The sequence below is a fragment of the Bos javanicus genome, chromosome 24 (assembly GCF_032452875.1).
Source record: "Bos javanicus breed banteng chromosome 24, ARS-OSU_banteng_1.0, whole genome shotgun sequence".
Lineage (NCBI taxonomy): Eukaryota > Metazoa > Chordata > Mammalia > Artiodactyla > Bovidae > Bos > Bos javanicus.
This window is the reverse complement of record NC_083891.1, coordinates 37,170,483-37,190,651: the sequence shown is the minus strand read 5'-3', so window position 1 is coordinate 37,190,651 and position 20,169 is coordinate 37,170,483. Positions and strand designations below refer to the sequence as shown.

At 55.7% G+C, this 20,169-nt stretch overlaps 2 protein-coding genes across 10 annotated transcripts in view; one reads left to right on the top strand and one right to left on the bottom strand.

The window, feature by feature from the left end:
* The window catches only part of LPIN2 (lipin 2), a 93,324-nt gene extending 80,561 nt beyond the window's left edge, over positions 1 to 12,763 (top strand). For 6 of the 7 annotated variants that reach the window (XM_061399838.1, XM_061399842.1, XM_061399841.1 and 3 more), the window contains 12 exons: positions 474 to 661; positions 2,133 to 2,226; positions 2,597 to 2,666; positions 3,558 to 3,647; positions 4,242 to 4,324; positions 5,341 to 5,485; positions 6,449 to 6,597; positions 7,276 to 7,362; positions 8,245 to 8,397; positions 8,694 to 8,808; positions 9,350 to 9,453; positions 9,767 to 12,763. In XM_061399838.1, coding sequence (XP_061255822.1) covers positions 474 to 661; positions 2,133 to 2,226; positions 2,597 to 2,666; positions 3,558 to 3,647; positions 4,242 to 4,324; positions 5,341 to 5,485; positions 6,449 to 6,597; positions 7,276 to 7,362; positions 8,245 to 8,397; positions 8,694 to 8,808; positions 9,350 to 9,453; positions 9,767 to 9,911 — 1,423 coding nt within the window. In that variant the 3' untranslated portion in view covers positions 9,912 to 12,763. Of the gene's footprint in view, positions 1 to 473; positions 662 to 2,132; positions 2,227 to 2,596; positions 2,667 to 3,557; positions 3,648 to 4,241; positions 4,325 to 5,340; positions 5,486 to 6,448; positions 6,598 to 7,275; positions 7,363 to 8,203; positions 8,398 to 8,693; positions 8,809 to 9,349; positions 9,454 to 9,766 lie in introns of those variants that run through there. The other variant, XM_061399840.1, reaches the window with a different exon arrangement.
* Positions 12,764 to 15,029: 2,266 nt separating this feature from the next.
* EMILIN2 (elastin microfibril interfacer 2) overlaps positions 15,030 to 20,169 on the bottom strand; it is a 59,414-nt gene continuing 54,274 nt past the window's right edge. For 2 of the 3 annotated variants that reach the window (XM_061399835.1, XM_061399833.1), the window contains 4 exons: positions 18,629 to 19,006; positions 17,276 to 17,308; positions 16,887 to 17,015; positions 15,030 to 16,038 (listed from right to left, as the gene is read on the bottom strand). In XM_061399835.1, coding sequence (XP_061255819.1) covers positions 15,701 to 16,038; positions 16,887 to 17,015; positions 17,276 to 17,308; positions 18,629 to 19,006 — 878 coding nt within the window. In that variant the 3' untranslated portion in view covers positions 15,030 to 15,700. The remainder of the gene's footprint in view (positions 16,039 to 16,886; positions 17,016 to 17,275; positions 17,309 to 18,628; positions 19,007 to 20,169) is intronic. The other variant, XM_061399834.1, reaches the window with a different exon arrangement.

Genomic DNA, 20,169 nt, shown 5'->3' with positions numbered 1-20,169 from the left:
GTCCAACCTCCCGAGAATTTTTACTTGGTTAATTTCTTTGTTTTCATGAAGTAACAAATGAATTTAGAAACGCCTTGTTTTTAACAATAACGCAACCTTGGACTACAGCAATTTTGTATGAGAGGAGTATAGTACCACAGCTTTTTGTAGGAAGTTAAGGTCAGAAGGTTTCCAGACATCAGGGTTTTCTTACCTTGTCATTTTTGTCATGTAAATTAATGCTAGTAACTCTCATCCCTTTCATTTAAGTCAGAAAGGCCATCACTGATGGCTCGCGTGGCTGTGAGTGATTGGTGTGTGTGTGTTCACTGTGTTCAGTTAATTCCGCAGCAGTGCTGTTGGGTTGTCTCAGTGTCGTCCAGGATAGGGGTCTGAACACTGCCTAAGCGAAGCCGCGTCCGGGGCAGGGAGCCCTGAGCTTGGCCGTCGGGCTCAGGGCAGGGGTGTGATGGCCACTGCCTTTCTCCCCACAGTGAGTCGGAGCCCGGCTCCCGGCAGTGGCCCGAGTCCGACACGCTGTCCGGCTCCCAGTCCCCCCAGTCAGTGGGCAGCGCGGCGGCTGACAGCGGCACCGAGTGCCTCTCGGACTCCGCCATGGACCTGCCCGACGTCACCCTGTCGCTGTGCGGTGGCCTCAGCGAGAACGGAGAGATCTCCAAAGGTGGGTGGGCAGCCTCGTCCGCGCTGGGTGGTGAGCTGTGCAGGGAACGCAGCCCTGGGGTCTCATGGAGGTGGCGGGGTCTCTCTTGGACATCAGACTCTTCGCCCCTCATGTAGGTGCCTCGTGTTGGGGTGACCCCGCGTGTCGGTGGGTGGGAGGGCTGTGGGCCTGGGGGTGGGTCCTCGGGCAGCCCCATGTATTGGACGCCTGGGGTCAGCTCAGCCCCAGCCGCCTTCTCTTCTGTGAAGTTGCTGGAATAATTGTCGGGCTGGGACCTGGCAGCCCTGAGCCTGAGACACGAGAGGAGCGCCTCACGTTGCCAAAGCTGTCTGCTGAGTGAAATGGTCTTTCTGGCAAAAGTAGAAGGGGTTACTCTGTCTGAGAGTTGGCCCAGGAGAGTCAAGTCACTCACGAGAAAGGGGGTTGCTTAGCAGGGCTGGTTCCAGCAACCCTGCAGGACTTGAGCACCTGTGTGTCCGACTGTTCCAGCCAGTTCTTTGGCCTTTCTGGTCTTTTGTAAACTGAACTCTTCATGTTTTCTGTTTGGCTGGTGGCCCTTGATGGATTTTCCTCTAAGGAAAGATTTTCTGACTGACGTCATCTTTTGTCTTGTGTGTGTGGCAGGCTGGGTTGCCCTGGGCCTCTTGGCTGGAACTCCCTAAATCCTCTTCTTGGGGTCATGGGGTGATCACTTTTCCATCTCTTAATTCTGTTTACTTTTTGCAGGAAATTGAGTGTGTTATGGTCAGTGGTCCCTTCTAGGGATGAAATTAGGTCACGTTATAATCCTCTTAAGCCCTCCCTTTAAAAATAGAGGTGGAGGAGGGAACATACAGTTTATGCAAAACTGTAAAATTTATACTTAAAAGACTAAATGGCAAGTAAACAGGACACAGATGACCAGGAGGAACAACCCCAGTGAGAGTTTGCTCTGTTGTTGGAGTTTGCCCTGAATGAGAGGATCGCCTCTGGGAACGGGACAGAAAGTCACGCTTGACCCTCACCTGTTCTGCAGGAACTCGGATTTGTTTCTTCTTGAGACCCCCAGCCAGACTCTGCTGTGCGGGGCCTCTCCCTGCAAGCACTGTAGGATGCTTGGGTGGTTTCTCACGTAGTGGCACGTGTGCACTCACGGCTGTAAGACCCCAGGAACGTTCCCTGGTTATGCTGTTAAAAGTTGCCCGCCAGTCAAGGGTTTCACGCCTGCTTGTGAGAATGAAACTCAGCAGTTTTCACTGGTTATGGAGTTGAGTGTGTGTGAACCCGGGCCTTCATACCTCCCTGTCACATCTGTCATCTGTTTGCCTCAAAGTCCCTAGCTTATCCCTTTCTCCTGTTTTTTTTGTTTGTTTGTTTTGAAGTACTTTTTTGATCCTGTAGGCACTTGAGTATGAAGAGAGTATTGTAATAAGCTCAGATGGATGTTTATTCGTGTAATCTCTAACCAGATGATAATTATCTTACCTTACAGAGAAATTCATGGAGCACATCATTACGTACCATGAATTTGCAGAAAACCCTGGACTCATAGACAATCCCAACCTTGTGATACGGATATATAACCGGTAAGTACTCTTGCTCTTTCATTGTTTATAATCGTTAAGTATTCTTGCAGATTTTTCTTTCCCTAAGTGCTATATAGTTTTTAACTATTATATTCTTTCTCACTATGCCATTTCATATAAATGAGCTAAATGGGCAGCGACTTTGGAGTGAAGCTTCAGCTTTATTTTCAGTGAGGCTTGAAATGCTGCTCTATTTTACACGTGCTACTTCTCTGCTTGGAGAAGTTTGGCTTGAAGCAAAGATTGCTTATGTGGCAAGAAGCTGAGCTGATCACGTCTTCATTGGAAAGAACAGGGACTTTGTTATGGCGTTCTGCTTCCTCTCCCACCCTCTCCTCTCTGACGGTCGTGCCTGGCTTTGCTCTCACAGTTACTACAGCTGGGCGCTGGCGGCCCCCATGGTCCTCAGCCTTCAGGTCTTCCAGAAGAGCCTGCCCAAGGTGAGTTGTTGCTCCCCAGAAATGTCTGCAGCACACAGCGCTTTGAGAATCCGTGTGTGCATGTCTGTAAACTGGGTGTTGTTCAGTTTTACTTAATATTATAAAGTTAATTGGAGAAGGCAGTGGCACCCCACTCCAGTACTCCTGCCTGGAAAATCCCATGGACGGAGGAGCCTGGTAGGCTGCAGTCCATGGGGTCGCTAAGAGTCGGGCACGACTGAGCGACTTCACTTTCACTTTTCTCTTTCCTGCATTGGAGAAGGAAATGGCAACCCACTCCAGTGTTCTTGCCTGGAGAATCCCAGGGACGGGGAGCCTTGTGGGCTGCCATCTCTGGGGTCGCACAGAGTCGGACACGACTGAAGTGACTTAGCATAAAAAGTTAATACCATCAGTCAAATCATCTCATGCCCAGAAATCCAGGAAATTGGCTGGGCTGCCGTAGCTGTCATTTTTACTAGATACTTATACCAGTTTCTGATCGTGTGTCAAGATTGAGAGATTTCACTAATTGTTATTTAAATATAAGATAAAAACATTTCCTCCCGTTAATATGGAAAGATGCAATAGGAAGAGGGCCCCAGGAAGTGTGGCATCAGTGTGGGTCCTTCAGCTTGCGGCTAATGAGCCTGTTATGTAGAAACTGAAGCTTGGAATCTGTCCACCAAGGTGACATCATCAGTTGGTCCTCATAACTCGTGAGGGCAGAGAAGGGAGAGCAGCCCACCTGCCCCTAAGAGGGGCCAGACCACCCGGCCTGACAGCACGGAACAGCCCCGAGAGAGGGCGCCGGCGGATCGAGGCGTCGTCACCACCCTCTGGCTGAGGGTAGAGAGGGGTCGAGTGCCCTGTGCCTGAGATGCTGGACTAACCTGTGCTCGTTGTTTTCAGGCCACAGTTGAGTCCTGGGTAAAAGATAAGATGCCAAAGAAATCTGGCCGCTGGTGGTTCTGGCGTAAGAGGGAGAGCATAACCAAGCAGGTAACCGAGCTGGAGGTGGGCTGAGTGCCAAGCCCAGGGAAGTCCCATTTGGGCTCCATGGTGCTCTTTCATGATAGTCGGCACCGTGTGTGAACAGTTACTCGTGCAGGTCAGATACCGTGCTGCGCACGCGTCACCTGTCACCTTCGCCGCCGCCCGGCGGTGCCACTGTGTGGGCTCCTGTGTATCCTCGGGAGGCCCAGGCACGGGGCTGGTGAGGGGTGGGGCCGCGCCGTGACCTCAAGCGCACCCCCAGAACTTGCCCCTGCCCCCAGGAGGAGGGGACCCGTGCCCTCGGCCCCTGCCCAGGCCTCATGGGTGTGGCCCGTGTGTCTTATGTTGTGTGACTGAGCTGGTGCCTGTCACTCCTCGCCCCTGGCTTGGTGGTGGCAGCTTTTCACACACACACAGCGTATGACTTCTCTCTCAGGTTTCTGTCCTTTTGGCTCAAACTAGAGGCTCTGTTTCTTAAGCGTTTTTAATTTGTGGATTCAGACAGCACTTTTGCTAATTCCTTGAGGGAGCTGATGATGGCTTTTTGCCCCGACAGTCGGGCGAGAGCTGCTCATCGCCACTGTCGTCCTCTCCTTCCAGCTGCCAGAGGCCAAGGAAGGGAAAGCAGAGGTCCCGCCGCCCAGTGACCGGCCATCAGGCACCAAGGAGCCAGCCAGTGGCAGGTGACCTTGACAGATCTGTATGATTCTGAGTTCGAAATGTTTTTGTTCTGTGGACAGTCAGTGACCTCATTGTGCCACTCAGTTAACAGATAACTTCTGCTTTTCTTGAAAAATATCATCAGCTTAGGGAATTCCCTGGCGATCCAGTGGTCAGAACTCAAGACTCATTGCCAGGGCCCTGAGTTCAACTCTTGGTCAGGAAACTAAGGTCCTGCAAGCCGAGCCATGTGGTGTGGCCAAAAGTACATCTATGTTTGTATATACGCATCATGAGCTTAGAGTCAGGATACTCATTGCTGCTTCCTAAGCATCTTGCTCCTGCTCTGGAGCCGTGGAGACAGGTGCCCCTGGCATGCAGGCCTCTGGGAAGCAGGTCTTGGGGAATCATAAGATCTGAAGTGCCGGGGGCCCTGCTGCCTGGCTGGCAGGCGCAGCAGGAGACATGACAGAACCTTAGAGATGGGGCGGGCCCCTTTGGTTTCTTGGGAGGAGTCTGCCCTGGACGTGTGGACTGGCTGCCTGAGGGGAGGAAGCATGATGCGCCCGTTCTTGGTTCTGCCACTGTGCTCCTTCCTCCATCACGTCTTCTGTTCTCTTCCCATCCCTGAGTCTTGGGTTCATCTTCCTGTTCTTTACCCTCTTCTTTTTAAAGGATTATATAAAATCTTTTTTGTTAGTCTCTTAAATCACTGTAAGCGTTCGTATTTTCTATAATTTGTACCTTTTAAAACATACATACCCCTTTCAACAAGAATCGGCAGAGCAAGAATCAGTAGCATTCACTGGTTCTAGCAGAATACAACCAGTCATAGCAGGAGAGTGACCCTGGCCAGTCAAGAAGGGAGGAGGAGAGTGACCCTAGCCGGTCGTGGAGGAGGTGGATCATGCAACGTGGACCCTGGGTCTCCTCTTGGGTGGATCTGGGACTTCTCTCTCTGTCTGCTCCGGATCCTGAATGAAAAGCTGTTGTCTGTAAACGTCCTTCGGCCTCTCCAATAACAGATTGTGTTTGACAGGTCGGCCGAGGATGACTCATCGAGTGACGAAGGGTCCCAGGAACTGGAAGAGTCCATCAAGGTGGACTCCGCCCCCACAGAACCCCCAAGCCATAGTGGCACAACCTCCTATAAGAAGTCTCTTCGTCTGTCCTCAGACCAGATCGTGAGTCCCGTGTGGTCTGGGTGGGTCCAGCCTCATGAGCCTTAGTAACTGGTCACCTTGACAAGCCTCCCTTTCCATCTGCCCAACCCCACACCTCACAGGCGGCCTAGCACGTGGCCATGTAAATGCCCACATGTGTCCAGGAGACTGGCAGCCCCCGACCTGGGACCCCTAGGGTCCCCTGGGATGCACTTTCCCCTCCTTCACCCCCAGGCCTCCTGTCTCCATGTCTGGGAGTGAACCAGAGCACCTGTGTTTGCAGCCTGAGTCCGATACGTCCAGACTGGCTCTGGGCCCCACGCTGTCTCATGGGAGCCACGGCCAGAGGGAAATGACATCTTACCTAGATGCAATCTCCCCCTTCTGTCAATTTCCCACTTCTCCACCTTCACCCATGTTCAGTATGAATTGGTCTTTCTGTGCCCCAAGGGGGAGGATCTCTGGTACACAGGGCATCCTGGGGGGCGGGGAGGAGACCGGGGAGCAGGGGTCAGAAGGGCCCCTGGGCACCGTATACACAGTTCAGGCCGAAGTTCCTCAGCCCAGCTCCCCAGCCGCAGGTGCAGCCCCAATGCATCCTCCCAGATCTGGGTCCTGAGACGCCACCTACCGGCAGTTTGGGGAGTGTTCAGATTCTGTTCCAAAACCATTTTCTGTTGCTTTTCCTTGCCTTTTTTTTTGAGAGATTAGGATGTTTCTCATGTAACTTTGTATCTTTTTAAAATTAATTTTAATTGGAGGCTAATTACTTTTCAATATTGTGGTGGGTTTTGCCATGTATCCACATGAATCAGTCACTGGTGTACATGTGTCCCCCATCCTGAAACACTGTATCTTAAGCAGTTTCTCTGACCACATTTTCTTGGAAAATGTGACTTAATTGTTGCATGGAATTCTGTCAAAGTGGAGTGCCTTTAATTTTCAAAGCTCTGATTTTGCTGATTCTTACACTTTTTATGAAAGGCGAAACTGAACCTCCAAGATGGCCCAAATGATGTCGTGTTTAGTATCACAACCCAGTATCAAGGCACCTGCCGCTGTGCAGGGACCATATACCTGTGGAACTGGAACGACAAGGTCATCATTTCCGACATTGACGGGACAATAACCAAGTAAGCAGGAGCCCTGGCGTGGCAAAAGGAGGGCCCAGCTCCGTGTGCAGAGGGCCAGGGGCTTCCTCACCTGAGTGACCAGCCACCATCAGGAGAGTTTTTTAAACTACTTGCACTGAGAGGTCCTGAGTACAGTCCCCACAGAATCATTCTGTGGATGGAGGAGGTGGGTGGGGCCATACAAACAGAAGGTCAGAACAGCTTTGGGGAATTCCCGTGGCAGCCAAGTTTGGACCCAGCACTTTGATCAGCGAGGGCCCAGATTCATTCAGTCCCTGGTTGGGGAACTAAGATCCTGCAAGCCTTTTGGCGCAGCCAAATGACAATAATAATAACTCTTGGAAAGATTTAATTATTCGGTCTCCAAATTCTGGCATGGGGAGGAAAAAATAGAAGCTGTTGCAATTAGAGAAGAGGAGGCCGAGTGGTTGTAAATGCTTCCTGAGAGTGAAGGGCTGGCCCTTGGGTCTGGTGGCTGTCTCAGAAGCTCCTGGGTGATGTCCTCGGCTTGTGCACACACAGACCAAGGAAACCGCCCTGTGGGCTGTCACCCCCCCCCCCCAGGCCCCCTCCCTCCCCCCGCGGCTGCTGTCACAGAAGCTGGTGTTTCACTAACAGGCCAACACTTGGCGTTGTGTGCTTGGTTCCTCACGCCTCCTCCTGGTTCCACCCTCGCAGGTCTGACGCTCTGGGGCAGATTCTTCCGCAGCTGGGTAAAGACTGGACGCACCAGGGTATCGCGAAGCTCTACCATTCCATCAACGAGTAGGTGCCTGACCCTGTGGCTAGTGAGCTGGGATTTTGCTGGACTTAATAGAAGGTCCCAGGAAATCTTGTTTGTGATCAGCTTTCTCACTCTGCTTTCTCACCCCTCACTGGAGCCTCCCCCATGGGAAAGTGTGAGCCACCACCCGTGGGACTGGAGCCGTGCGCCTGGCGGGTTGCGCCTTGTTCTCGCACGGGGCTGCGAGTTGTAGGCACTGCCTGTGTCGGTAGTTACAGCTGTGCTTGGGTTTGCAGCCGTAGTTTAATCATTTGCAGTTTTTTTTGAGTACTTTTAATTGTCTTTCTTGAAGGGGGTAATACACGCGTGCATGGGGGGATCAGTCTGCCAGGCGGTCTTCTACGTCAAGTAACTTTTGTGAGGACATAGTGCTGTGGCCTTTGTGGGAATCCCAATACATCAACTTAAATCGATCCGCAGAACAACAGTGTGTTAAGCAGAGGTTGAGAATGTCCCAATATGAAAATTATGAGTATGTCAGTTACCCAGGTAGAGTTTTGCTTCTTGTTTTATAGAATGATTTGCATTCTGGAAGTTGTATTTGTAAATAAGACCCTTTGTCTCTTTCATCTACAGCATATCCTTTAAAGACAGCCCCCAGTTTTTTGTCTGTTTTATAATTCGGCTTCTGTAGAGGTATTATTACATGAAAGTTTAGCATAATCCCTAATCACGTCTCCTCCATGGTGTTTTTCATGGAGTGGTGAGATCTTTATAATCCTGATAATTCTTGTATTAAATTTAGGAATTCGACTTTCATGGGAGATGAGAGGAACTTTATTTGGACCTTTAAAAAGAAAAAATGCATTTTTCCCCCTTTAGCTGAACAGCACACGGGCTAAACAGGACGCGTTCTCTTCCAGGAACGGCTACAAGTTCCTGTACTGCTCGGCCCGCGCCATCGGCATGGCCGACATGACCCGCGGCTACCTGCACTGGGTCAACGACAAGGGCACCATCCTGCCCCGCGGCCCCCTCATGCTGTCCCCCAGCAGCCTGTTTTCTGCCTTCCACAGGTGCGTGTGTGTGCGTGCGTGCATGTGTGTGTGTGCGTGTGTGCCCGCGGGGGCTGGGGCCTGGCTGCACTGTATCTGTTACAGAGCTTCTGGGTCTGAGTTCCACATTACTCTAACTCGCACACCGCTCACCTGGTCTGTGTCAGACACAGCTGAGAAAAGTCAGGCTGGCAGAAATGGACAAAGATACCAATTACGAAGGATTTAGGAAAATGGATGGCTGTGGGTTTTCAGACCACAGACCAGGGAAAACTGCCATTTTGGATTCGGTGGTGATACTTCTGTTTTTCTCCTAGGGAAGTAATAGAAAAGAAGCCGGAGAAGTTCAAGATTGAGTGTCTGACCGACATCAAGAATCTCTTTGCCCCAGCTCAGCAGCCCTTCTACGCTGCCTTTGGGAACCGCCCAAATGTAGGTGTCTCCTCCGGGCTGCACGTGTGGGCGGCGTGGGAAACACGCGCAGGACGGTGCTTTAGGGTGTAGCCGGGTCATCATCTTCACCCCAGGCGTGCGGCCGCAGTGAGGTCTCCCGTGCTGGGTGGGTGCTCACTTCATCAGCCTTATTCCTCCTGCAGCAGGGAGGTGCTGGGGGCGGAGACCTGCCCTGGGATGCCCGTGTGTGACCAGGGGCTTTCGTTCCATTTCCATGAATTCTAAGCCGAGCCTTGGATCTGCCCCCCAGATCCAAGCACTGCCTCTCCCCCACCCCCCAGCCCCCAGCCACGAACGCTTCCCTTCTCCTACTCTGGGGCCTGGAGTCTCCTTGGCACCCGCGTCCTCTGGCTTCCTGAGCACCCTCTGCGGTGCGCGTTGGCCTCCCTGTTTAGTCTGAGTCTGTCTGAAGCTCAGCCTTGGTGGCGGCTGCCCCAGCTCCACGTGTTCTCCGTACACGGCTTCCCGTGGTGCCTGAGAACTTCTCAGTAACCACCCTGTTCTGTGTTCTCTGTGGCAGGACGTCTACGCCTACAGACAGGTGGGTGTCCCAGACTGCAGGATCTTCACCGTGAACCCCAAGGGCGAGCTGATACAGGAAAGGACCAAAGGAAACAAGTCCTCGTAAGTGCGTTCCGCTCCTCAGCCCTGGCACCGTGCGGCTGGGGCCCGGGGTCAGAGCTGTGCCCGCCCTTGGAAGCCTCCGCCCTGCCAGGCTCTGTCCCCCCCTTCTGCCAGGGCATCCCCCACCTCTGCAGCCGTTGTTGAGGGGTGGCTGGGGAGCCTAGACTCTGAGGAGGGAGGTGGAGCCCTGGGAAGGAGGGCGCCCATCTGGGACCTTCCTTTCTGAGGTATCTGAGCACCTGGCTTCGCAGCCTGCGGCCTCGTGCCCTCAGGTCAGGTGCTGAGTCGTGGTACCTGTCCTCCCCACTCCCAGGTACCACAGGCTGAGTGAGCTCGTGGAACACGTGTTCCCGCTTCTCAACAAGGAACAGAATTCTGCCTTCCTATGCCCAGAGTTCAGCTCCTTCTGCTACTGGCGAGAGCCGATCCCCGAGGTGGACCTGGAGGACCTGGTCTGAGGTGGCAGCCCCGGCGGGGGGCTGGATCGCGGCTCCCGCAGCAGGGGAGGCAGCCGGCCTTCTGCTGGACAGAGGATGCGGGGACCCTCCTGGCCACAGGTGTGACGACGCACTGCCCGCCGGGTGCCGGCAGGGACAGGCTGGGGAGCTGCCGGGGCCGGACGCGCCCCCCCGCACCCTCCTGGGCCCAGGGCTGCCGTGTGGTGCTGGCGGCCGGCGCAGCGAGGGGCTCGGGCCTGAGGCCCAGGCTCCAGTCACCGGCCGGGCCTCCCACATGCTCTGTGTTGAGTTGCGTGCCCGGTGCTCCTTTAATTGCATAATTTAAGAAGAAGAGAAGCGAAGCTAAGAGTGGACCAAATGTTGCACAAAGTAAAGTGTTCTAATTTCCACTGGGCAGTTGAGAGTGTTTCTCTCTGAGAGGAGGGCTTGCTGTAGGGAATCAGGGTCCAGTTGATGATGTCTGAACCGCCTGCTCACTTCTCCCGTGGGCTCCTCCCTCCATCTCCTACTCCACGGAAGCAGGATGCTGGCTCTGGCGCCCGGGGCTTCGGGGGAAGGAAAGAGCATCGCCTCCTCACCCTGACCGTTCCTTGGCAGGGACGTGTTGTGTCCTGGACCCACCGGAAGGTGTGGGTCTTGCAGGATGTGTGTCATGTCGTGAGAGTGATCTTGGCAGCAGGAGTCGGTTAGCCAGCAGGGAAACTCGGTTCTCAGGGAGGCCTAGAGGTGCAGGCGTGTGCTTGGGCCGGGTCCTGGGAAGGTGTCTGTTGCCCCTCCCCATGCCTGCAGCTGAGCAAGCCACCCAGGAAGGGTCCCGTCCACACGCCCCTCCAGGGCTGTGAGCAAGAGCCTGCAGAGATGAGCTGGTGCGGACAGCCCCCTCGGGATTAAAATCAAGAGAACTGTTAAGAGAGGAGGCCCTGGAGACCAGTGGTGACCACATGCAGCCCCGCCTTGGGTGAGAAAGCAGTGAGCGCTTCCGGAGTCAGGGAGAGAGGGGAGTGACCCAGTGAAACACTGCAGAGCAGTGCACACTGCTCCCCCTGACCATGGTTTCGGGTCCGCCTTTTGCTTTCCCTGTGCTGTATTTTGGGGGTACTCCTCTTTTCAGTTTGCTCCACCACAATACTGTTCATCTCGAGCTGGAGAAGCGGGGGTGGCTGCTCTCCAGAGTGGAGGGTTGAAGGTCCTGGACTCCACTGAGCCATGTTGGAGGCAGAGCCCAGAAGCCGTGTTCCCAGGGGAACCAGACATGCTTCCCCCTGGACAAACCTTCCCACTGCAAACGGTTCAGGGATGCATCATTTAAAGACCTAGTCACGGCCAGCAGGTCCGGAAGCTGGGTTGTGTTCCTCGTGTGAGGTTCTGCCCCGTTAGTGGCAGCATAGTCACCCACGGTTCCTTCATCTCGTGGCTGCCGGTGGCGGCCTGGCCCTCTGCTCGGTGCAGGCCCTTCCCTGGAGCCGCAGAGGCTTGTGTGCGCGTTTGCGGTACGGAAAAGCTTGACACCTGCCTTCCTGTCGTCCTTCATTGGTTGTCCTTTAAATAGAGTCTCTCATGAGACAGTTTCTTTTCCTTGATGAGCTCTCCTCTTGGGACTGGGGCGTCTTAGAGGGTTAAGACGGGGAACCCGCGCTGGGGTGGCCGACCCCTCCGCCCGGTGTCCACCAGCGCTGGAGTGTCATCTTGTCCCTGCACATTGATCCGCGGGTGTCACCGGCGCGCTGGGTACCCATGCTGATCAACCTGAGTGTTCTTCCTCGTTTAAAGGAGCCCCTCTTGCTGAACGTAGATGACAACTATCGCTCGAGTGTGTGAAAGTATTGTTTGTGCTGAAAATCCATTGCCATTTGGTACAAATGACATTTGTTCTTTCTGTGAAAGAGAGATGCCCTCGGTGTGTTTGTACACAGACCTCAGGAGGAGAGCTAAGAAGGAGTGGTGGCCGCTCGCTGCTCTCGGTGGCGGGCGACATCTCCAGGAGCCGCGTCTGGGTCACTCTCTCTGCCAGTGGAACGCCGTGGCCCCTTCCCTCTTTCTGTCCCTCCCGACTGCATCCCACCCAATTGTACACCTTCCGCACGTGGAAGCTCATGCGGCTGTGGTGTCCACATCTGCGTCTCCACGGGGCTCAGGAGGCATGCTCGAGGGCCCAGAGCGGGCAGGCTCGGCCCTGCGTGTGAGGACCACATCTGCTGTGCTGTAAGACAGCGCCTAGTTTTCAGCTGGAAAAAGAAAAAAACTTCCTAGTGTGATGTGAGATGAAAGCTGCTGACAATCCAGGAGTGATAGCCACCCACCGGAGCCAGAAGTGTTCGTGCCCCTGACCGCACGTGGCCCTGCAGACGGAGTGCGTCCTAAAGGGTACTGGCCAGACCCAAAGGAACAGGCCAAGGACGGATTTGCGCTGTCTGCAGGTCGGTGAAAACAGACTCTCCCAGGGGATTTTGTCATCTTTTCTAGTATCATCTTAGTTAACTCTGGGAAGCCTTGAGTTAACTCTTGAGCCTAGAGAAATGCTGGGTTTAATGAAACCAGTGACAAGTTGAGTTTTGGTTTAAAGTAAGTGCTCTTTCCAGGTGAAAACTACTTTTTTGGGTTTGTTTTAAAGGTAGGAAAAGGAAGAGGGAGGGGAAATGTTGCTCTTTTAATTTAATCATTACGTTTGGTCTATGACAACATTTGATTATTAGACACAGCAGTGCCACTAATACGTTTCTTGAGTTGTCAGAAACTGTCAACATCAGTACTTACTTTACGGCAAAGATAACTGAAGATAAATGGCTCATATTTTGGTGCAGTGTTTGATGTTCAAAACAAAATGTTACAACAATAAACAAATGTGAACTCAATGCGTCTTGACCTTTTCCTTCAGCGGACATTTAAATTGTCTTGTCTAAACTCTTGCCAGAAGTTGCCAATTTCCATAAATTAGCATCTTGATCTCTGCTGACACTTAAGTTTGTGTATAGAAAGGGCTTCTTTTTGGTGCTTGTTTTTATAAGATCTGATTCCAGAAGTGAGGCTCCACCCGCAGGAACTAACCTCCCTTGCTTTGTAGGTTCTGCCAGGCAGCCATCCAGTCATGCCTACATAATTTCTAGGGGTGACCCCCTGGCATCCTCCCGACTGCATCCCCCCAGCCCTCCTCAGGACCCTGGCCACCCCACCTTGCATTAAAGCCCTTCCTCTGGGTGAACAGCACGTAGCCCTCCTGATTTCATCAGCTCTCAGGAGACTCAGAGTGATCTGGGTTCAAAACCACAGCCTGTTTATTATTTAATCCCCTCGGGTGGCTGAGCCCATGCTGAACCCACCAACTCCCTCAAGCACGTGCCTCCGTGTGGGGACAGCACCCACCTTGTCTTCTTGTTTTCATGATGGAATGGCTGGGCGTGAGGTCGGGGAGCGGGGACTGCGGCTCTGTGGGGTGCCCTTCTGGCAAAGGAGGGAATCACTTCAGACAGGTTCACATCAGGAAGAAACTGCCTCCGGTGCGCTGCCCTCCCCGCTGGCTGGTGGCCGAGACAGGGGCGAGGCGAGCGGGTGTGAGAAGTGAGTCTGTGCGTGTGCAGCTGCAAGCACGTCGCTGATCACAACTACTACATTCCTTTCAAACTGCACAGTGTGAAAAAGTTCAGAAGATGACGGGCTCACTGAGAAAGACGAATGTGCTAACGTGGGAGTGACTTCACATTGCAGTTGGCACTGATTTTCGGTCTTTATTGCTGGTTTTGTTTCTCATCATTTAAATGGGGCCATTTGTAGACAGGACTGACACATCCCAGTCCTGTCACCGCTTATCTCGAGGTGCACCGTGACCTTTTTCTCAGCAACCCCATTATTTCAGAAGTCGTAACCTCATGCCTGATTGAGTCCAGGACCCTGGTCCACATGTCTCGCTCCCAGGCTCTCGGCGCCAGGCCACTGACTTCCAGAGCGAGCTCTCTGAGCCACTCAGCCTGAGTTCAGCCCAGCCTGCTCCTCTCCATATGAAAAGACAGCCGCTCCTGTCTCAGGATGCTGACTCCAACGGCAGTGCAGGACCTGCTGTGATCTGGCTACACTGCGTGTCGCGGACACAGAGCTGAAACTCAGCACTGCAGTAGACGAGTCGTACGGCCCCGCCAAGGGGGACACTGCACTCGCCACTCTGGTGCCGCCCGTGGAGCGAGGCAGGTCCGTCTCTGCCTTCCGCCTGGTTCCCATTGAGCGTCTGTCCCGCTTGGCCCGGGGTAAGGCCTGGGAAGGGGGTGTCAGGGGAGAGGGCAGAGCCATGTGCCAACTGGGGTTTCCTGAAAACACTCCACAGCCGTAGGGTTTTTCCCATGAGTCATATCTGGGAAGCCACAGCTGCTGACAGCCTGTTCCCCAGCTGTAGAAACAGGGTGAGCATGCACCCCACCCCTGAGCCCCAGAAGGAGGGGCCCGAACTGTAAAACGAGAAAACAGCAGGCCTTCTATCCTGGGCCCCTCTGCCCCATCTGGGGGATCGGGTGAGGAGGCAGGCTCACCCCATCTCAGGGACCCAGCGGCCACCCTGTAACCTCACTTGGCGAGCAGTCCTGGAAAGGGCATTTTTATAGCCAATCTGGTGGCTTGATTTAGGCTGGAAGACTTGTTTCTATGGTCCACACCTCTCCCTGGAACCTGCCTTCCCCCAGTGGCACTCCATTGGCCAGCAGGTCATGTGGAGCTAAGGGGGCTGATGTGGCTGCTGGCAGAGGAGTGTGGGGCCTGGGCTTCCTAGGCAGGTTCCTGCCCTTCCCAGACAGCCCCAGTATGATCAGCTTTTGGTCCCTGGGAGCGCAAGGTCTCTTAGGGCTGGGCGGCAAGCAGTCACATTAGCTTGGACGGGTGCTGGTTAAGTGCGACTTTCAGCCTCCCCTGGAGGAGCCCGCCTTTCTGCTGTGGGGGGCTCTGACCTCCAGGCACATCCGGTCTGTCTGTATAAGCCACCCACGACCCTGCAGTGCACAGCCTGGATGCTGAGGGACGCCGGTTGCACGGTTGAGACCCATGTGTTCACGCTTCCTTTCTATAGCCGTTAAACTCGTTTACTCCAGTCGCGCTTTTTAGCAGCAGCCCTCGATCCACGAGGCACCAGGCTTACACTGGAAGTGTTTTACGTTTTTATTGCCACTCCCTGTCTTTGCACTTGAGTCGTACATGTCATTCAAGGAGCCCCAACAAGCCACACGACAATCTCTCCTGCATCCTCCTCTCAGCCAGGCAAACGCTGCGTGGGGGCGGGGGGTGGGGGGTGGGGGGATGGCGAGCCAAGCCTGGGACAGCCCACTGTCCGCCCTGGGTCCGTGGTGGCCTGTGCCACTTCAGTGTTTCAACTCTTCTCCCGCCGGCAGGGTAAACGGAGACAGATGGCCGGCGATGGCTCTGCTCCAGTGAAGACAGACGCGGCGGGCACCAGTTTCTGCCGCCTGCCTCCTCTCAGCAGCTCCTCCTCGTTGTCCATCAGGAGGACGCAGTCCACCAGGCAGCGGTCGGAGCCTCCACAGTCAGCACCGGGTAGGCCCGGCCAGAGGCGGGGCCTGGGGACACGGGGGAGGAGCCGGGGGCCGGCCGGGCACGCCCGACCCTCGTCCAGCTGTCCAGTTGGAGTGGCAGGAGCGGTGGCCACGTTAACCCGTGGTTCGCCCTCCGCCCGCCACCTCCATCTTGGGGGAGGGGCGGGGTGTCTGCAGAGAGCTTGCCCCGTGCCCCGGCTACACACACACTGAATATATTACAGCTTCCGAGCTCTGTCAGCCCCTTCCTGCTCCCCGGCCGCCTCAGAGGTGGGAAAGAAAAGGGTACAAGAAGACCCCGCTGAAGGTGGAGTACATCTCGTCAAAGTCCGTGTGGGCCAGCCGGCCCCCCGTGACCACGATGTTGACGCCGTCCCCCGCCTTGAGGTGCACGATGAGGTGGAAGGCGCCCGGGCCCCCGCAGGTGTGTGGGGCCCCCTGCGGCCGGTGGTACTCCAGGAACTCTCTCCGGTAGCCGGCCGTGTGCAGCTGGGCCACGCTGGCGTTGGCCACTGACAGGACGGCCTCCACATACGCATCCCTCTCGGGTGTGAGGGTGGCCGTGATCAGGTAGCGCCCGTCGTACGGAGCCGTGAAGACCCCTGTGGGGAGGAAAGCAGACACCTGAGCGTGTGGTGTACCCGTCATGGCCTGCCCGAGCGGGCACTGAGCCCGGATGAAGGCAGACAGCTCACCCACTCCCCACCAGAGGCAGGCCCACTGTGGGGGGATGAGCCGTGGAGACATGGTTGGAGGAGCTGGAGTCCAGATCCCACGCTGGTGGGAGTGGCCACCTCCAAGGGCTCTGGGGAGGGGGCCCGAGTCTTCAACCTGCCCTGCGAGGGCCGGGTCACTGAGCTCTCAATTGTATCATAGAGCCTCGGAGGCAGACCAGGCCCTGCACTCTGGGCACACGGCCTGCGTCTGCTCAGCGTCACTGGAACCCATTTACTAAGACCCACGGCCCAGACTGGTTCTGGGCGTCTGGGCCCGTGGAGAACTGGAGGTCCCCACCTCTGAGTGCCAAGAGTCCCTGACACGTGGACACTGTCCCCACACCCCGGGTGGGGGGAGCAAGGGAGCCCGGGAAGCCGGCCGTGAGCACACAGCAAAGCCCTGATGCTAAAACCCGGGGCCTCGGTGGCAGCTCCCACCTCTGCCCAGAACCAGCTGCCACACACAGCCCCAGCCACCGCGTACACGCGACCTGTGACCGCCCCCGCCCCCTGTCTGCTGGTGTCTGTGGGCTGGGGAACAGCGGGGACTAAGGGGTCAGGTCTCTCGCAGGTGAGGCACCCACAGCCCAAGGGGCAGCAGCCCAGGCTCAAGGTTGGCCTCCCATTTTGGGGGCTGGGGCCCATGCAGACTCGTCCCAGCAGGGTGAGTGGGTTCTGGCTCAGAAAGGGGCAGCGGGAGGCCCTCCGGAGCAGCTGAGCAAAGGCAGACTCACCGGTGCTGGGGTCGTACACGTCCCCGTCGTTCACCAGCACCTTGTTGAACAGGACCACGCCGGCGTCGCTGGGGAAGGGCTTCCGGGTGAGCCCCGCGGAGAAGGACACGAGAGATGGCACTGGAGCCCCTGGGGGGGACAGGATTGCAGTCAGGCCCGGCCCAGGCCTGTGTGCGGTCCCAAGGGGCGGCCTCGGCCTCTCATTTCCCCTCAGGGTGGACACCACCACGCGAGGTGGACACCCAGCCTTGTCCTCGTCGGAGGAGCAGGCGGCTGGGGGAGTGCCAGGGCCCTGTGTGTCAGGTCGGGACTTGGCGCGTGCGTGACGTCTGGGGGTGGGGCACCCAGGCACGCCCACCCCGGCCTCCCCTCCCACCCCAGCTGAGTACCTGGGGAGGCTGCAGGCGGTGATTTGGGGTACCCTGAAATACAATGCAGACACTGTCAGAACCCTTAACAGCCCCTCATTTCTGAGTCCCTTTGCCGCTTGTTCCTCACACAGTGAGTGGGAGGATGTGCAAAGGAACACATCGTCGACAGAGTATAAGCACCGTGATACGTGGAACTAACAGGGGAAGCCTTCACCCTAGAGAAGGCAGCACCCTGCCTAAGCCAGGGGCGGCTGAGAAGGAACGGCCCCACCCGGCAGCCTCATCGCTTTCCCTGCAGGAAGTTGATGGGTTTAACTCAGGGTGGTACTATCCTGTGGCAGCTGATGTGACCTCCCCCACCCAGCGTCACGGGTTTACATGTCACAGCTCACAGCCTCAGTTTCCTCATGTGTCAGAATGTAAGCCGTGGTGCTGGTCAAGGAGCTGCATGTCTAGCACCTACTTCAGGACAGAAACACAGTGAGTGTCCCTTGACCTCTCCTCTTCCTCTAACCTCCACCTCCTCCATCCTCCGCCAAAATCCAACCTCCTCCAGCTTCCTCCAACCTCCTCCAGTCTCTTCTACGCACCAACCTCTATCCTCCGCCATTCTCCAGCCTCCTCCACCCACTTCCTCCAACCTCCTTCCTCCTCCTCCGGACTCCAACGTCAGCCATCCTCCAACTTCCTCCCTCGTCCAACGTGTTTCATCCTCCTCCAACTTCCTCCCTTCTCCAACCTCCAACAACTTCCAACAACCTCCATGCTCCTTCTCCAACCTCCCCGCGGCCTCCAACCTCTGATCCCCTCAACCCTCTGACATCCTCCAGCCTCCAATCTCCTTCCTCCACCCTTCTCCAGCCTCCTCTGTCCTCATCCTCCTCCAACCTCCTTCATCTAACCTTCTCCAACTTCCATCCTCCCAACCTCCTCCAAACTCCCAACATCCAGCCTCCTCTAACCACCTCCATCATCCAACCTCCTTTCACTATCCTCATCCCTCCTCCTATCTCCTTCATCCTCCAACTTCCAACATCCAACAACCTCCTCCAGCTTCTGGCCTCCTCCAGCCACACATCTAAGGTTGGAGCCAGACCTTCCACCCTACCTGCTTAGTTGTGTGCTCCTCTTTGCTGCTGCCCAGGCTCCCAGTACATGTTTGGTTTTCAAGTGCACTTCCTGCTGGGAGGATCAGCGAGCTGCCTGGATGGCACAAGTAATGTAGCCCAGGGTGCAACTCTAAGTGTGATGTTCTGTGCCCAGGGCACTGCGGCATCTTTGGACAGCTCAGTCTGGATGCTGTTCCCTGCTGGCTGGACCCATGACCCACAGAGCCCCGCAGCAGCCTCCCAATGCCTGGGGTGCACTTACCTGGAGCTCCTGCGTAGCCCTCGGCGCTGGGGATTGGCCGCTGCCCGGTCTGGCCATCCACACCCCGGGGCAGGCCCCGCCCTGACACCCCCATCCTGCCTGGGGGGCCGGCCTCTCCAGTCTCCATGATGACCCCCGTGGAGCCAGGCAAGAAGGGCAGCCCTGTCCAGCCGGGCCGCAGGGGTGGGGGGCGTCTCTTGGGCAGGACGGGCTTCTGTCCTGGGTCCCTCGGAGGCGAGGGAGTGCTGGGCGGCAGCAGTGGGGTCAGCACTGGAGTGGACAGCTCCGTGGGGGCCTCTGCCGGGCTTGAGGGCTTTCCTACGTCCTCCGGGGCCTTCCCCCGGGGGGGAGGCTGAGGCGTTTCTGAGGGGTCCTCTGCTGAGTGTTTGAGAAAGTAGAAGGAAATAGAGTTAAAAACCACAGACTTGACTGCTCAATCACAGGCCCCTCTGTGAGGCCCCATGGGCATGGCTTCCTGGAAGATGTGTGCTTGGGGGTCCCTGGGCCAGGTCCACTGGTAAACACAAGAGCAGCCACCACAGCGTGGGGACCCCTTGCCCCAGAGAGGAGGGTCTTCAGCCTCTTTCTACATGATGGTTGCTCTCCCCAAAATAACATTATCCTTGGTTCCAGCAGCAAAAACTCCATAATGACCCCGCAACTGTACCTGCCTGCTGCCACCACAAGCCGAGGGCCTGCTTCTGCAGACCTCACGTGACCCAGAGTGTCAGAGAGCACGAGCTGCCTCTGCGGCAGGCACAGAGGTCACCACAGCCTTAAGATCACCAGCTGGAGCACTTCCAACTGGAGCACCACTGCAAGAGCCTCCTGGTTCACACCCCCTGCCCTCTCGGAACAGTGCTGAGACACAGCCTGCAACTGCCCCCATTTCCTACTCTGAATACATTCCTGGAACTGCCCTTCCTGCAGGCCTGCAAGACATCTAGGAACAACCAGGACTGGCCTGATACCCTCCTCAACAGCCAAACCCCACCTACCTCCTCCTCCATCCATAGGGTGCCTGCCATGGCCCAGGTTCCAAAGCTCCAAAGTTATTATCAAGTAAAATCAGAAACTGCATTGTATCCCCACCCCAGTCTAGTTTTTTTAAAGTCACAAAGGTGATTGTGGCAGATGGAACACAGGTCCCTCTACCCACAGAGCTAGGTTGCCAGCCCACCTCCAGCCCCAAGGGAAGCTTTTCCGCAAGCACCCTTTCCATGAGAGGATGAAGCCCTCCAGAACGTGAGCTGAGTGAACTGATCATCACTTTCTCAAGTGCCCCCAGGATGGTACAGAGCTAACACCATTCTAGATGCACTGAAGATAAGTTCATTCACACCATACAGTGGGAAGGCATCAAGTCTTAATTCTCTGCAATACTCTGGCGGGAAGGGCTAGGTTGGACGTAGAAACTGGCATGAAGGATTTCAGACATGGAGACGCCACTAGCCACAGTGAAGGACAGGATGAGAAGGAAATAACCAAGCAATAAAAAGGAACTTTGAAGAAACAGATAATACAAGAAAATAAACATGTAG